Here is an 18,988-nt window from a genome sequence, read left to right as displayed (position 1 = left end):
GGCACTCAACAATATAATATCATATTTTGTAATTTTCACATATAAAATTTATTTTTATTTATAACTTCTTAAATAAAATTTGATTATTTCATTCTATCATAAAAATAAATTTATGTAGGTAATATATTTACTACACATTTTAGAAAGTAAACCGTTTAGGTATAAATGAAAAGTAATCGTTGATACAATTTAAAACCTAACCATAATATTCGAAACAAGATAGGAGGATTTTATTATTATTGTGTCAAAATATTTAAGACTAAATGATAATCAAATATAAGAAAACTTACCTTCATTCCAAGCTCCTTTTACTTGAAATGCTCCAGTCCCTGTTCCGATGAGAGAATTGTCATGAAATTGCTTTGTTGATACAAAACTCTCAGCTAAAATTGTATTATTTAAACAAATGTATTAAACTCTTTATTTTCGGTTTTAGTTTAAAAAAATATCTTACGTTTTGCTTTTTCATTTTCCATTTTTACCAGAAGAGATAAAAAAGATGTCAAATGATTCTTTGAATTTGATTTAAATTATAAGGATTAATTTTATAGAATTCAAAATAACAAAGTAGACGATGAACGTTGAAGAATATTCAATTGTGTATGGTCATATTTTTATACACAATGAATATAACTATTCTTCATTTTGTGTAAGGATTAAATTGATAATCATCTGAAAGTTTGATCAAAATGAAAAAAAAGTTGATGATTTACTACTCTTTAATCGGTATTCAGCTAAAATTAGTATAATTTATTATTAGCGAAGTTGACTTGTTTTTAGTACAGTAAATAAATATTTGTCTTAAAATTAATTAGTAATTTAAATAAATATCAAAAAGAAAATATGTAATAGTTGTTTGATAAATTTATTAAAAGTAAGCTAAACATAACATACTAATGTTCGTAAATAAGAATAATATTATTATTATCTATATATGGGTAAATTAAATGAAACTCGGAGTTATGTATTGTTGAATAATATTTATGTAATAATACTTACTACTTAGATAAAATATAATTAAAATATTTTAAGATTAATTTATATAATTCATACTTGTCTTGTTCACTTGATTTTAGGATACATACAGATTTTATGGTTTGTGTCCAAAATATTTCGTCTTAAGAAATAAAGTATACCTAATGATCATGCAGATTGTCAAATAAATAATCACCCATTTTAATTTATGTGGTAACTGTAACTGTGTGTATGATATTTTTTAATAGCTGATATGCTACAATTACAGTCATTTTACGTTTTATGTATTTACCTATAAAAGTAGGTACCTAAGTAATTGTGTAGTTCAAAAAATAATCATAAACGTTATCATATTATTTCTTAATATTGTTAAAAATCAATTTTAATCTGCTATTCCTAAGAGATTTGATTCTGACTTTCAATTTACTTAACAAATTTTTTTTTTTATTTGTTATTACAAATAATATATGTAATATTTACAGATATTTTCCTTTGTTTTGTTATGTTTATTACTTTATTAATGTTTAAGTGTTAAGTATTAAGTATTAACTAGACGTATCTTTGTTACGATTGTTAAACAAAAAATATTATTATTACCTATTTAGTTTTATTTGATTTTTGTAACGGTTTATTCAAAATTTCCGAGAACAGTGAGATGAAAAATATTATTTTTATCAATTTAATATAATTTAATGTTAATTTTAAATTTAACTCATTTATACAAAGGTTTTTCAATTTATTTGTCTGTTTCACATTAACAACTAACATTTTCATCTGTTGACTTTAATTAGAATTGTAATTTAAATTAGATTTAGTTTATTTTACTGATCTTAAATTCAAGTAGATATAATTATTATTAAAATGATAAATCGTTAAAGTTAAACTAAAATGGGCACATATAATTAATGCAAAAATAATCATACTCTTCACAATATTATCATTATTAATTAAAATATAATCGTGTTTAATAGTAATAGTATAATCTATAATATTATACTTTAATTTTAAAAACAACATTACACATACCTATTATTAAGACATATTACATCCTGAAAGGAGCAATAAATGTATTGATTTTACAATGATATAACTATTTTTTTTACACACGTGTACACGATTTTTAGTTAATAACTAAAATGTCTAGTACCTACTTTTCAAAATAATGGTACCTATTACTAAATATACAAATGAAGGCTAAACATGAATTGTTACGTAAAACTATTTTTCTAAAAAATATTAAAATTTCAATACAAAAACTCTTCATTACTAGTTATTCGGAAATCAAAAAAAAATAATTATCACAATTTTTTTTTATTGACATTTAATTTTTATGTGTAAATCTAATAGTAATTCAATATTAAAAAAAAAAAATAAATAATAAATATTTTAGTTATTTTGATATTTTGATGTAGTATTAAATACTTGTGACGGTTTGATATTCGTATGTACTTATATTTTATAGACACAGACACACAGCCACTGTGAAATTTAAAAAAAATATTTAGATTAGTTTTTTATTGTATATTTTTACCACAATTCTATTCATATAATTTTACTGTAAATTGTTATTGATCCAAAAGTTTAGTTTGTGTGATATAAACATATAACATTTTAATAATTAAATGTATATTTATAAAATTATATATGTATAATATTTATATTATTATATTATAATGCAAAGAAACATAATTCAAGATGACATATTATGTAAAAATGAAATAAATTATTATAATATCATAATATACACTGTTTGGTTTTGATATACAATGATTAATCTTTTAATTCAAATCTAATACAAAAATTATCAAGGCCAGGCAAGTTAACAATTTTTTTAACTCATTAAGTTAAGTTATTTTAAAATAATAAAGTTAAGTTAAGTAAAAGTTAATCATATTTTTTTTCGTTAACTCGTTAAGTTAAACGTTAACTTTGAAAATAAAAGTAACTTAACTCAATTTAAAGTTAAAATTTTCTAATTTTCAAAATAAAAAATTTCAGACACATAATAATGCTTATTAGATAGTTTTTCTTTAGGCACAAGAAAATTACTGAGGAAATTTAAAATGATACATCGTAGTATTAAACTACCTACCAAAAAACCTACTTTTCTAAAAATACTATTCAAAAATGTGCATTATTGTTTGGACTAAAATTAACTAAATTAAAATATTTTTGAATAAAATTTACTTGAAGTTAACACGTTAATCTTGTAAAAAGGAACTTACTAAGTTGAAAGTTAATTTCAAAAAAAGTAACGAGTTAATTAAGTTAAAATTATTTTAACTTTTAATTCGTTAATTCCCAGCCTTGAAAGTTACTATAATTATGATAACCATGTGAACTCAACATATTATAGTGCACAGAAAAACGGTTATCTACCTTCTTTCTTTTTAAATATAATAATATTATTTGATTTATCGTGTACCTAGATTTTTAAAAATCAGTATCGCATAGATCATAAATTCATAACTACCAATATCTGTGTAATTAATAATCGTAAGCCATAAAATATAAAATATAAATACGAAAACACGTATAAAACTCTCTTAATAATTAATAGTTTATTTAGTTTCATTGTTAAATATTTTTATACGATGTCTCAAGAATTTTAAAAAAAATGCAAAATAAAATACTTTTTCCCGTTTTGAATTACCTACATGTAACTCATATATTATAACATTACAACCATCCCATTAGAATCTTTGGAAAAATAATAGTAAGTGAATTAAAATCCCAGTCATATTTATAACTGAGTCTTTATTTGTTTACAATAGATATTGTTTTGTACATTTTCTCTTTTTCTATCCATGTACCTAGTATTGATGTATGTGTCATTCAACAGACAATTAGTGTAGTTTACTACAATTGTATATAATATTAAAAAATAAGTAATAATTATAATAATAATAATAATAATTTCATTTAAAATTAGTATCTACTTTCAAAAAGTCTATTAAACAAAAATGTACGAATGTCAAACACTATAGTGAACAATGTTTTATAAAACACGTGTGTATGCTTAAATATTTTAGGACGAAGTTCAAATTTTTAGTATTATATGCTTACTATATTTTGTTATTTTCAACTTTTACTGGTAAGGTTCTAAGTTTTATTTAAAATATTTGGACTTCCGTGGTTTGTGACATAAGAAATTAATATATAAAAACGTTTTTTATTAACTGTAGTGTTAGAGCTTAAATCCTAAACTGATGTCTATTAGATATACTATAATATTATTATTTAAAAGATGTGATATTATTTAAGTAAGCAGAAAATAATTTAACGTGTGTTTGAATTTGTCGTTGTACTCCCATCGTCAATCTTAAAATCCCTCAACTTATAACGTAAAAGGTCATTTAACTTACTTTTATATTATGTTAGATTTATTTTTATTTAAATTATCAGTAGTTATAAGTCTATAACAATAAAAATAATCTGTGCCGATTTTTTTTTTAGAAAGTTAAGTGCATAAGGTTTTATAATTTATGGGATTTGAATAGTCTAAAAAATAATAGTGTTTATTAAATCATCTAATGGTTTATAATATTTAATTATTTTACTCTACTACTATAATTTATAAATGTTTAAAAAAATTAATTTATATTACAATTATATTAGTTAATTGATTATTAGTTTTTAATTTGAAAGGATTTTAGGATATTATTATAAACTATTTCAAACTTTTTATCACTCAGTCTATTTTATTAATTATAACATCTATTTTAAAATCTGATATGGTATTGATTTTATAATATTTTAATAGGCATTTTTTGTCTTTTTATGTGCACGCATTTTCGGGTAAAAAGAATTCTCAGTATGTGTCATGTACTCATGTAGCACTTTTATAGATAGGAAATCGATTCTACGCGGCACTTTGAAGGGGTAATTTTTCTATTTTCTAAGCATTTTGAAGAAATGCCAGCTTGTATAGTTGTAACCAAACTCTACTTTTTTATGGGATCATTTATTATTGCTTTCAATTTTTTTTCAACACGCACCACACCATTATCCTGAATCAAAATGATTAAAGAAGACAAATGAGTATTTGCCTACACCAGGTTTCTCTAAATTTGTATGACTTCTTTTTTAAATTGAAGTATTGTATAGTATAATCTTTAATCATCATTATTTTAACCTAGTAGAATATTAACTGTGGAAATATAATTCATATTTTTATTTATTGTGTTTGTTTAAAATGTTTAAATACAATTAATGGTTATTTTAATAATATTGGTAAAACTATTTCTTCAACAATATATGAACATATGCATGAGGTAAAAGTATACGACTTCTAGGATTTAAAAACAAATAGATATATTTATATGAAATTCTTGATAATCAAGTTATCAAAATAAAAAAAAAATTACACTCAGATCGTAGTCCAATCGAAGTTGTTTATCTGAACGTATCTTTAACTGTTTTGAACTTAACTTATTCATTGTTATATCTCTTTTTATGTAAATATTTGTATTATCAACGATCACAACGATAATAAACTCGAGTATTAACAATAATACATTACTGTAATAAGTATATCAACTTACATTTGTTGGATATAATCATCTTTCCTCTTATATTTTTTGGTTCTAAACATTGCAACTGGACGTTTTGAGGTACAACAGACTAACGTAATTGTACCACTTGAATGAATATAACCCTCATAGAATATTAGAGATCTGTCTATACAACTATATTCTATGATACACTTTTATAATTAATTTTACTATAGATATATTTAAAGTTGAATTCAATTTTTTTTAAGAATGAAATTTAAAATTGAGTATAATTAAAATTTCCAAGTAAAGAATATAATTGTAATTAAAAGTCTATAATTGCTATGATTACGATTGATAAAATTAATGGTAATAGTTATAAGTATATAACTACAAAGATGTGTCAATATTTTGTATATTAAACTATTTTATGAGTATTAAACACTTAAAATATTTGTATGCAGTTAATTCAAAAATTAAATGTTGTAACAATATTAGGAAGACGTTATAGTTGTTTTACTATAAAAAATACGATTATGCATTTAAACCTTTAATTTATTACAAATTAACTAGTTTATTAAAATTAGTAAGATGATAATATTGTAATTAGAGTTTGTTAGAATTTATCAGTAAAATATTTTTAGGAATAATTTTGTCCTTAAAGTTTCGAATGAAATACGATATATTTTTTTATTTTACCAAAACTATCATTAAATACCTTTTAATGTAGGTACATATTTTACTTAATAGAAATGCTTTTTTCTAATTTTTACCACTTATACATAACGTCGCTTAAATTTTTAAATATAGTATTTATTGACTTCCTTATGGATAAAATATAATATATTAGTTCTTAAGAGCATGTCAGTGCAGTGTAAATTATTTTTTTCTCCTAGACTCATGAAAAACATATAGATAAAACGCTTTCTCCTAAATTTTTGAGTTATTTTAGAGTGAAATCACCTATTATAAAAATTATAGTGAAAAATAATTTTAAGGGTACCTATAACAAATTGGCTTTATATTTTATTTTGTTTTCGGCTATCAAAAAAAATATTGTAAGTAGGTACATTTAAATTATTTTGAGATAATATTTAGATAAATCGATATGTCATACCCTTAAAAATATTTAAGTATTATTTTTTATCAATTTTTTAATGAGTATTAAAATGAGTATTTTACTATAAGATTGTTCAAAAACATAACAAAAAATAATTCTGTGTAAATGCGTTTTGTCTATGTTACACATGGACCAAAGACGAAAAATAAACAATGAACTGAAATACTCTTCAGTACAAGTAATTAGGCTAAAACTCAATTTGAAGTACTTTTTATATACATGTATTTTATCAATTTAATTTATCGGTAAATTCACAGAATACCTATACATTTATAACTGAATTGCAATTGCTATCAACTTATACATTTTCGAAGAAAAACTTCTTTTGTGAGGGTGGAACACTTAAAAATTTCGTTACGCTAGACCGCAACGACAGATTTTATGACGGGGGGAAAAAAATCCAGCGTATGAATGTTGTATTAGTTGAACAAATAATGTAACTAAATTATCAGTAATTATTTGTTGCTATTATTCACTGCTATTCCATATTATTTATAATATCAGTTATCTAGTATTTATAAAATAAAAATATGTATTATAAAATCAAATAACTTACTTTTTCGTTTGCCATGATTGTTAATACTATTGGTTTGTCCTTAAATATTATATTTAAAAAATTTAATTCAGCAAGAATAATTAAAATAATTAATAATAAACACGTAAACACGGCCAAGAGTTTAATAAGATTATTTATATTATTACGTATATAACAATATTATAATCATTCCTATCATTAAAATTAATAATAAAACATTGTTGTACTTCAAAATATACAAAAATTAGTTACTTTCATTATCTCAGGAAATGTTGATTTAAAAATAAATGATTTTAAATTTTAATATTATTTGATTTCCAACCTTTCTGGGATAGTAAGTACTGCCGTTTTCATAGGAGATAGAGAACAAATTCCTTTATCAGATTAAATCAAAAAGTGAAAAATGATAAAGTTCGAGTAACTCCCTTTTTTAATTGGGGCTGTCGTTATTTAGGTGCGTGGACTAATGTATTGTAGTGATACTTTTATAAGTGCGATTCCGTTGTAGCAGTACCTGGTATGTGTTTGATTGATTTACATTAAAAGCCAGTTTTATACTATTAGAACCTAGATTATGTTAAATATTTACTTTGAAATTATGTAAGCACCTAATTAAATATCAGATGATAATTTAAAGAGAATAGAAGTTAAAATAATATTTAGTTGAAAATACATTTTTATTGAAATTATTTTACAATTAGTGAAAATAGTTAACATTTGATTTTTCAAATTATTTACATTACTAAATTTTAATTTTTTATTAAAACATACAGTTATTATAAATTAAGTATTTAAATTTGTCATCAATGACAAATGTTGTCATTTTAATAAGTTTTTAATTATAAGCACATATCATCTTAGTTTATTTAATACAAGCAAAGTATAAAAAAAAACTATTATTAATCTAGATATTTTATATTTTCTTATGTTACTAAAAGAATAAATAACAGAAATAAAATAACATTTTATTTTGTGCTTGATATCCTCCAGCCTACCAGTAATAGAAATAAAAAATGTAAAATTGAGTTATTTTATCCATAAACATGTATATTTTTAAACAATTAATTTTTTAACTACATTATGTAATTATGAATTATGATAATGCCGTATTATATAAGTATACAATTATTAAAAAATAAGACAAGTATTGATCATTAAAATTGTAACATTTAAGTAGTTTAAAACGACTACATATTTTTACTAATTATCTTTAAAATTAAATTTTTGCATTAAATAAGGTTAACCAAAATATACAACCGATTACAATAAAATCTTATTCTTGTTGAAGTAATGGTTTAAAATAGTTTAAATACCTATGTAATTAAAATGGGATCTGTACACTTTCCCGACATTCAATTTCTGATATCAATTTTTGATATCAATAGCCAGGCAATATCAAGTTGTATTATAAATAAATTGGTGTAAACAATTATTCAAAAGTCCAATAAAACATTATATTGTACTATATTATAATTTTCAAATTAATATTAAATGTTTTGCTATTCAATGTTATATTCTAAATTATATATGGATATACAATTTGTCTTAAAAACTAATAATAATAAAAAAGAATGAACAAAATACTAAATATCTTGCAATTTCATTTTATGAATGACTTCTCCTAGAAATGATAAATTTGAACGATTATTCCTGGCATATATAATTGCACTTACACGTCTTTTTCGTTCAGCTTATTCTCTAAGAGTTGTAGTATGTGTCCTTCTACAAATCATATGTTCAGCTTTCCGTTTCATTTGAATTTGCTTTTTTTAAAATTTTTCGATAATTGTTTAACCACCAACATGACTTTTTCCAACGAGAGTTTCAAAACGCCTGTACCAACCCTCTACGTGGCTTTCAGTTCTAGGTATTCCTAATGCTATTCGTTCAAACACATATATCAATATAATTTTGGTGTAAATAAAGGAGTTGCGTGACTTACATTATCTTCCCTCATTATCCTTCGAGTTCTACCATGCACATAATTGTTCTCAAACTACTGCATTATCTCAGAAGCTTCGTCTGGAATTATAGATTTTATTTCACCAAATGCACTTGGTATTTCGGTAGATGAAGGAAGAGCAAGAGAAATAATCTGACGAAGTTCCAACAATCTTCTCCGTATCTTTTACTACGATATTTTGGGACCCGGACGTTTTGGCGTAGCTGCAGTATTGGCGTGACCACTTTGGCGTAATACTATTTTGGCGTAGGTATATTTTAATAACATTAACAAATAGTACTTACAACAATATTTTATTTTTATAAAAATAATAAAATAAATATAAAACTATCAATACATGTATAATAATCAATTATGAAATTGTCATAAAGTATAATATTTACTAATCAATTGTAATCGACAATGACTCAAATAAAGAGCATTCGTGGTCGAGAAATATACAACTCCATGTGGTTAATTATGAGCATAATTTTAATAAAACAAAATACACACTGATTGTATAAATTATAAATTGTCTTCTAATCTAGGGAAAATTCTGTATCTATGGAGTCACATTTAAGTAACATTTAGCTGGATATTCACGTTTGAAAAATGTATAGCCCTATGCTCAAAATCAGTTAAGTTAAATTGAGAGTTTATTTTTTTTTCAATATCTCAGCAGTAACATTATTTAGACTTTCGAAAATGCATGTGTAAGTAGTATAACATTCTTCTAAGTTACTCGTCATCAAAGCGTACACGAGAGGCAATATTCTTCATTTCGTCTTGTTCTTATTATACCTACCATTGGTTGTATACAAATGCAATAAAAGTAATGGAACAGTTTTAAATACATCATAATTTTGTACCAACTTTCGATTAATTGAAAAATAACTAAAATGAAAAAAAAAACAGTATATGAAATCAAAATTATAATATTTTTAATAAATTTTGTTCTAACCTATGACTATATTGCACTAAACTATCAAACGTTACGTCAAAAACCTACGGACGTTTAAATAGGATTCAATTGTCATCATAATATATCACCCATTGGTTTATTTGGGAATGAAAATCTTATCGCAAATAGCTGTTTAGTCCGTTGCCGATAACATGATAACATTTTATTTATCTTTTTTATAACTTAATGTAAACTACTACTTAATACTCCATACCCTTTTACACGAAATGATAATATTAGTGATAAAATAGTGTAATACATTAGTATTACGTACAATAAAAATCTGTAAAATTTAGTGTCTAGCTAATGGTGTAGGGCAATTGATATGTCAGGTATTCGAGTGTCAAATAAACATATCAGACTCATGATAAATTATATAATTTAATATTAAAATATAAATCATTCAATATAGGTATATAAGGATTAAGTAGAGGGATTTTAATAGAAAGAGTAATTATTTAAAGATATAAAAAAAATTTTAAGATATCCATATTAGATATTATATAACATAATTCTGCTTTACGCTATTGGATATACTTAATATGTAAATATTTCATTTTAATATTATTTTTTTATTTCATTCTAATTTTTAATTTGCAATTTCTTGGTTCGGAACAATTGCTGAAAAAATGAGAAACTATTTTTCTTTGAACGTGGTCTTGATTCGTCATTAAAGTCTACCGCATAAATTCCAAATCTCTTCCTATAACATAAAATTATATATTTAAGTCGTATCATAAACAATTCATCTGTACCTAAAGTTATGTTTCATGTCAAAGTTATTAAATTATACAAGATAAATATGTATTCAAATAAAATGATTACCAATAACCGAAAGTGAATTCGAGTGTATCTAAAAATGACCAAACACAGTATCCAAACACATTTATGTTTTCATCCAACGCTTCAAGTAATTTATTTAATATGCCCTAAAATAAAAATTGCTCTTATAATCTAGATATTAGATAATCTGTCTACGAGATGTTTCTATACAAAAATTTAAAAATGTTTAATATTATTATAGTTTAATTTTACCAATAAGAAATGATAAAAATATAAATTATATTAAAAGCATTATAGGTATACAACTTACTGTGTGATAAGCTATTTTTTTTTCACTTTCATCAATACCATCTTCTTCAGGAAATCCGTTTTCTCCAATAAATATTTTTGGATTATTCATTTTTTCTTTAATCCATTTTAAACAATTTAAAAATCCTTCGAAAACCTTGAATATTATGAATTGATTGTATCGGTGATTAATATAATATAATATAGTTGCTTAATTCTAAGAATATAAAAATATATTATCATTTTACTTCAGCTTGTGTAGTATTATGTAGATCCATGAAATATCCTCGATCTCTTCTTTTGAGATTAGGTTCAGCGGCAAACTCTTCATCGGTCATTGGTCGTACTTTTACACTATTATAATAGTTGAATACAATAAAATCGAATGATCCTATAACAATAGTTTAGATATTTTAGTTTAATATTCAAAAATATTTAATCGGGTTTGGGTCATTAGCATAGTATATTTTATTTCTTGTCATGTCGACATATGGATAAAAATAATATTCATCGACAATTTAAGGCCTATATCTCTAGTACAGGTAATATATAATAGAGTTCATAGTCATTGGATAAAAAAATATGACAGAATGAAAGTGTATGGCACTAAGAAGAAAAAGTTGTGATTGAATAATAAATATTAATATTAATTATATTATCGAATGCATTTTTCGAAGCTATTAACTTTCTATTTTAAAACAATATTAAGCCATGGTTAACTTAACGAATAATTTTTTTTTTTTATTCAATTACTACATAACTTAAGGAAACTTTTATGTTTACATCTGTGTTTTACTATTATATTTATTTTTAATAAAAAAATAATTTTTACTATTTATAAATTCATACCTTTAATTAATTCTTGTTCTTTTTTTGTAAACTGTTGAACTCTATTGACTCCTATTTTTTCTCGTTTATTAGTTCTATAAATAGACTCTAAAAATTCATCTGGGTATTTTCCAGTGGATAATACATGTGCTATTAAACCAAACTAAAACATAATTAAAAATAATTTAATAAAAACATTAAAATAGGTTAAGAAAAATATTTAAATAAATAATTACTGTTGATATTCGTGCATTTTCAGCAGATTTTTGATGTTCAGGATTATTTGGGTCTTTTGGATAGAACCAAGTTCCATCAATAGCTAAACTTATTTGTCCTATCACAAATTATACATAAATTATTATCATAATATAATAGATATGTGCACAAAATTAATTAGTAGTTTATAATATTTAAATAGATTGATTATAAATAAATATATATGTTATGGGTATTGGTAACATTTGAATAATTTAACCTTAACCAGTCAATATAAGGTATATAGACTATATATATAGAGTTTTTATTAGCACTTTATACAATAATAAAGTGTTGGACTGTCAGAGTATGATATTTAAGTGTATTCATAAGTTTACCCCAGCTAAAATTGGAGACAGTGTGAGAGTCTCTTCACCGGATTTCGACATAGGATAAGCAGACTCAAGAAACATTATATTTGCAATTGTGTCTATCGAAGACTTGGTAATAAATACGGTACTTTGCTACCAAGAAATACTATACACCAGAAATCAGTTTGGTGTTTGTCTATTATGTTTTGATGCCTCTTGATGAGGTGTACAGATAGAAAAATCATTGAGTGAAATTGCGAGTCTAATATCAGACGGTGGTGGTCAAGGATACAAAAGGTGTTCACTATTCATGTATGAGGAAATGTGACACCAATCGATGTAAATATAAATCATCTAGCATTTTCTACAATTCAAAATCTCACGGGAGTATGCCAAGTAATTATAAAGTATAACTCATTAACACTTTAACTCTATACTTAAATTAATATTTCAAGAAATAATTAAAAATATAAATTAAAATTTAATATTATATCAATAATAGGTTGGGTTATTAGGAATGAAAAATAAGTTATTATTTATTTTATGGTAATTACTAATTTTATCTCAAATATATTTAACATTGCTAATAATTCAAAATGGTTTTATTTTATACAAGATACATTGTTATAGTTGTTAAGACATTATCAAAAAGTATTTAGCTAATATTATGTTATCCGGTTAATGCTAACATTACTCAACATTTAATAATATTCATGGTGGATAATGATAACAGATGGCTAATGTTGACATTTTCCGTAACATATACATGATTGTTGATATATAATTGTTTACCTTTTTGTTTTTCTTTGAATTCATTATTGTATAATTGATAAGCCATTGCATGTGTATTAATAAAATGATGCAATACTTGATAATCTGTATGTCCACCAAATATTGGTTCTTGGTAACCAGGAGCGAAATGCTCAGAACCATATCCTTCGGCCGCTAAATGTATGTCTGGAAACGTAGTCCAATATTTCACCTAATAGTTCATCATCAGTTTATTAAACTTAAATATTAGTAGGTATATAATACGAAATATCAATATTATATGATTAAAATTAATGTATCAACTTACTCTGTCTCCAAAATTCTCAAAACAGATTCTCGCATAATTTGGATAATATATATAACTAACCCAATTTGTTAGTCCTCCAATTTTATTAAAAGCTTCCCCTAAATCATAGTTATAGAGCGAAACCTAAATCAAGATTTTAATGCACTTTAATATTTTTTAGTTAATAATGATACGTATTATAGTGGGTATGTCTGATGTTCATTGTTTAAAGATATTTTTTATTTTACTTGTTAAAACTTCTTTGATAACACTAACTATAATATAATACAATAAAAATTTTAAATACCATTGGTGTGATTCCATTTTCGATCAATTTGTCAATTAGATTATTATAATAAGCTATTCCTGCTTTTCCTGCTAAATGATCATGAACCATTGGAATAATTCTAGTCGGAGCTATAGAAAATCGATAAACTTGAACCTGAAATCAAATTTTGATTATTACATAATTATTATTTATAATTATAACTATTTAATTTGTTATTAGAAACTGACACCCAATTCTTTAAGAAGTTTGACATCTATATCTGTTTTATGGTACGAATCCGCAGCAATATCTCCGTTGAAATTAAAATGGGTACCATCATTAATTGCAGATGATGGGAATTCGTATACTCCCATGCCCTTATACACATCAGCTAATCTAGGTTTAACACCCTTCTGTATGTGTTTTTCAATTACCGACTCTGGTAAATCTAAGAAGTATCTAAACGATTTGTTTGCTTCATTGGAATGGAAATAATGGTCCCATATTGATTCCGCTTTATCTATGATAAAAATAAAATATAAATTTCTAAAGTTTTTTTTTTTTAAATACTTTTATAATTATTACAAAATTCAAACTATGTAAATGTCTTAAATTAATTTTTAAAATTATGTTTTACTTATAAATTATAAAATTTCTCTCAAAAAACATTTTCATATAGGTAGGTACTATTTTAGTTATTTTCATAGTAATCTGTAAAATTTATTTAAAACGTCGTTAGTTCAAATAATAAAAAACTATTAAAATTTAGTTAATTATTTTGAGTTTGAAACTTGTTTTCTAAATTAACTAAAATTAATATTTAGGTATAAATGAATTATTTTATGGCTTATACAATAAATCCTAACCATAACTCAAACTAAGATACAAGTATATCATAATTATTGTATCAGGGCATTTAAGAAATGTGAAAATTAGTTATAAGAGAATATACCTTCATTCCAAGCTCCTTCTACTTGGAAAGCTCCAGTAGTTGTCCCAAGAAGAAAATTGTCAGGAAACTGCTTGGTTGATATAAAACTCTCAGCTGAAATTTTTTTTAAACATTTTTTTTAAACTTTATATGTATTGGTTAAGTTTAAAAAAAATATCTTACGTATTGCTTTTTTATCTGACATTTTTGCTAAAAGATATGAAAAATATGTCGAATGAGTGTTTGAATTTATTTTAAATTCTAAGGATTAATTCTACAGAATTCTGAATTCCTACGAAGTAGACTATCGTTGAAGAATATTCAATTGTATATGTGGTCATATTTATATAAAGTAAATATCACTATTCTGCATTTTGTACAAAGATAACGCCAATATATTTGTCTATAACTCTAAAAAAAAAAAAAATATATATAATATACATACCTATATTTATTGATGACTTACATACTTTTAAATTGATATTCAACTAGTATCAGTTTGATTTATTATTAGAACTCGAATGGTTTTTAATTAATATTTGTCTTAAATTTAATAATTAATATAATATAGGTATAAAAATCAAAGTGAAATTATTATAATTAATTGTTTAGCAAGTTTATCAAAACTAGATTAGGTAAGCAAAAACTATAAATATACGTAAATAAGAATAATATTCCTTTAAATTATCATAGATTGTAAATTAAATGCAACTTGGTATAATTCTGTATTGTTAAATACATGAGTAATACTTATAAAAAACTTAGATAAAGTTGTATTTAAATTATTTGAGATTTATTATGTAATTTATACTTCTTTACTTAATTATAGGGTTGTGGATATATACAATATACATGACACAGTTATATAGATATTTAAGTATACTAACATAATAATTTAAATACAAGCAGTTTAATTAATTTTGTATTCTTATGGTTTATGTCATAATATTTTATGACCCTTATTATATATTGTTAAATGCAAGATCATACAATAATAATTGTTATCATTTGTTATCATTAATATCATTTAGATTATATAAAAAAAATATCCTTTTTTTAATTTACAGTATTATAGAGTAATCTCCTTAGTTCTTTTTGTTTATCAATGTTTTTGTCTACTTTTAGAATATTAAAATAATTATTATTGTCAGTTAAAAGAGTAATTAATAGGTATAACATTAATATAATTTTCAAGTATGCAACACAGTAGGTGATTACCATATTTTTGATGGCTCTAGATTTTCAAATCAAAAAACTTGTTAATAAATTTATAATAAGATCTATATTTTATCCTATAGTAACTTATTATGTAAGTTAAATATTTATTAGATTTATAAGTATTAAAGCAGACTATTATCGAATTTAATTTTACTTTAATAATGTTATAAAATTAATTATCATATTGAAGGAATACATGTATTATGCAGTATTTTAGAATTTTAAAATAATTTACTGATGATTTATTTACAGCCTCTTACTCAAACAAACTTTTTTATTATCGCTTTTATTTAATTAATACATAATAATTAATTATTAATTCTCGATTGATCAGCAAAAATAACACATATTTGATTGATTTTCCAAGTTCTTATTTACAACTATGATTTACATACTAAAAAAAATTGAATTAATAAAAAACGTAAAACCCCAGAATGCAGACTAAATATGATTATGTTGGATTATTATCGTTCTCACTATCGGCTTGTTTATTAAATGTATTAAACGTATAGATTGTCGATCTACATAATATAGCCTGCAGTACCTATACGGTCAGTATGACTATAACATCGGTATCGACCACTTCAAATTTAAGATTTAGGGCCGTTCTTACATTTTCGGTTTGTGCCTGATAATGCTAGACGGAAGAATTTATCATGTTTTAACCGATAGAATTCTACCAGTTAGTCTCAACCGACACTTAACCAGACATTGTAAGAACGGCCCTTAGTGTTATAATTTTTAAACCTCTTGTAGTCTTGTATAAAGTATGCACTGTTCAATCCAGTGGATGTAGAGAGTCGTTTTTTTTATGTATAAAAAAATTCCGTCACCTGTCGAACAGAATAAAGTCAGTTTCACTATTGCAAATCTAGAGAAATATATTGTAATTAACTCTTTTTTTAATTTTAATTAATTTTTCAAATTTTTTTATTCCTTTTTATAACAAATTCATGTTAATTTTTAGTCATGGTTTTTTTTGCTTTTTTAAAACAATCATGTGCTTTTTTAGTAGCTTATTATGTTTTAAAACCTAAGCCCTAATTATGACTTTACAATATTTTTTAATTCCATTTTCTTGAAATTTTTACATAAAAAAATTTAGTTTTACTTATAGCTTTTGAATATTTTGTATATTTTAATTTATAGTAAATATACGTCATTTTATAGGAAAGATATTTGATATACGTTTTAGAAAGTAAACTATAATATTTAAACTTAAGTATATGATAATAATTATAATAGTAGAATATTTAAAAATCTAAGAATATCAAATATAAAGAATTTTACCTTCATTCCAAGCTCCTTCCACTTGGTAAGCTGTCCCGAGTAGAAAATCGTCAGGAAACTGCTTTGTTAATACGAAGCTCTCCGCTGAATTTTTTTTTAAATATTTATGTTAAACTTTATATTTTTTAGTTAAGTTTAAAAAAATATCTTACGTTTTGTTTTTTTATTTACCATTTTTAACAGAAAAGATGAAAAATACGTCGAATAAGTGTTTAAGTTAAATTTAAATTCTATGGATTAATTCTATAGAATTCAGAATACCAGAGTAGACAATCATCGAAGAATATTCAATTTTGTATAATATGGTTATATTTATATAAAATGAATATCACTATTCTGAATTTTGTATTAAGATAAAACTAATAGTCGTCTATAACTCTAATCAAAAAAAAAAAAAATAAAATAATAATAAATAAATATATTACTGATTTTCATACTCCTTAAGAGGACGTGATACCCGGATGTGTTGTCTGTGTCTTATACATGCGGAACATAAAGTGTTTTGTGCGGGACAACATTACTCCCTTGATATTTATATCAAAATTACCAAAATTTTAAATCGCATTGAGAAGAACTTTACCTGTGATGTAGAGTTTTATTTTTTGATAGTAGTACCCAATAATTTTTAATAATTAAATGGAAAAAAACCTAAAGTTCTTAAACCTATAACTTTTTCATTTAATTATTAAAAATTATTGGTTACTACTATTAAAAAAATAAAAAAACCACATCACAGGGAAAGTTCTTCTCAATGCGATTTAAAATTTTGATAATTTTGATATAAATGTCGAGGGATTAATGTTGTTCCGCGCAAAATACTTTTTAACTATGCTAGGCGTGTATAAGACAGGGACAATACATGCGGGTATCACGTCCTCTTAATTGGCATTCAGTTAATATCAGTGTAATTTACCAATAATTAGTGTGCTTAACTTATTTTTAATTAACATAATTAGTCTTAAATTTAATAAAAAATACAATACAAACATCAAAGTGAAAATATTATAGTTAATTTTTTAGTAAGTTTATCAAAACTGGGTTAACCAAAAACTATATGTATATTATATTATATTATATACGTAAATAAGAATGATATTACTATAAATTATTCTTCATTGTAAATTAAATGAAACTAGGAATTATGTATTATTAATTAGTATTTCATAATGAAACTTAGATAAAATAAAATTTAAATATTTTGAGATTAAAATAATGTGTAATAACACTTGTTTACTTAATTATAGGATAGTGCAGGGGTCTCCAAACTTTTTCATCTATGGCCACAAAAAATATCAAATGTCCTTACCGGGACAAAAATTTATTTACACACATTAGTTTTAAATTTTAAAATTTTAGATATTTTCTCATATAGTAACCGTACTATCGAGGTTGCGGGCCAGTTAAAATGTATTCACAGGCCGTAATTTGTAGACCCCTGAGATATTGGATATATTATAGAGGTATTAGATATACGAATATGGATGTGGGGGCAATTGGACTAAAAAAAAGACATTAAATAATATTATAATAGATCATCATCAAAATATATTTAGAAAAATTAAAAAAACTAAAAATTATTAGTTCTGGTTTATTTATGGTAGGTAGGTGTTTATAAATTACTAAACCATTGATCATAATATGTGCATTATATAACTAATGGTATCTTATCAATGCATTATATTGAACATTATCGATTATTATTGAATACTACGTATTACCTGTAAATTGATTTG

At 23.5% G+C, this 18,988-nt stretch overlaps 1 protein-coding gene across 1 annotated transcript; it reads right to left on the bottom strand.

Moving 5' to 3' along the window:
• Positions 1-10,388: 10,388 nt before the first annotated feature.
• LOC114119877 (myrosinase 1-like) lies at positions 10,389-15,097 on the bottom strand. The gene is made up of 12 exons (XM_050203135.1): positions 14,931-15,097; positions 14,769-14,861; positions 14,065-14,336; positions 13,856-13,990; positions 13,570-13,692; positions 13,284-13,473; positions 12,162-12,259; positions 11,947-12,088; positions 11,346-11,488; positions 11,120-11,254; positions 10,852-10,955; positions 10,389-10,729 (listed from the first exon to the last, which is right to left on the bottom strand). Exons 1-12 carry the CDS (start codon positions 14,950-14,952, stop codon positions 10,609-10,611), a joined length of 1,578 nt encoding a protein of 525 aa, XP_050059092.1. The 5' UTR covers positions 14,953-15,097; the 3' UTR covers positions 10,389-10,608.
• Between the last annotated feature and the right edge of the window lie 3,891 nt (positions 15,098-18,988).

The sequence above is a fragment of the Aphis gossypii genome, chromosome 3 (assembly GCF_020184175.1).
Source record: "Aphis gossypii isolate Hap1 chromosome 3, ASM2018417v2, whole genome shotgun sequence".
Classification (NCBI taxonomy): Eukaryota; Metazoa; Arthropoda; class Insecta; order Hemiptera; family Aphididae; genus Aphis; species Aphis gossypii.
Note: the sequence above shows the minus strand (reverse complement) of the source record. Positions and strands in the feature narration are given on the sequence as shown.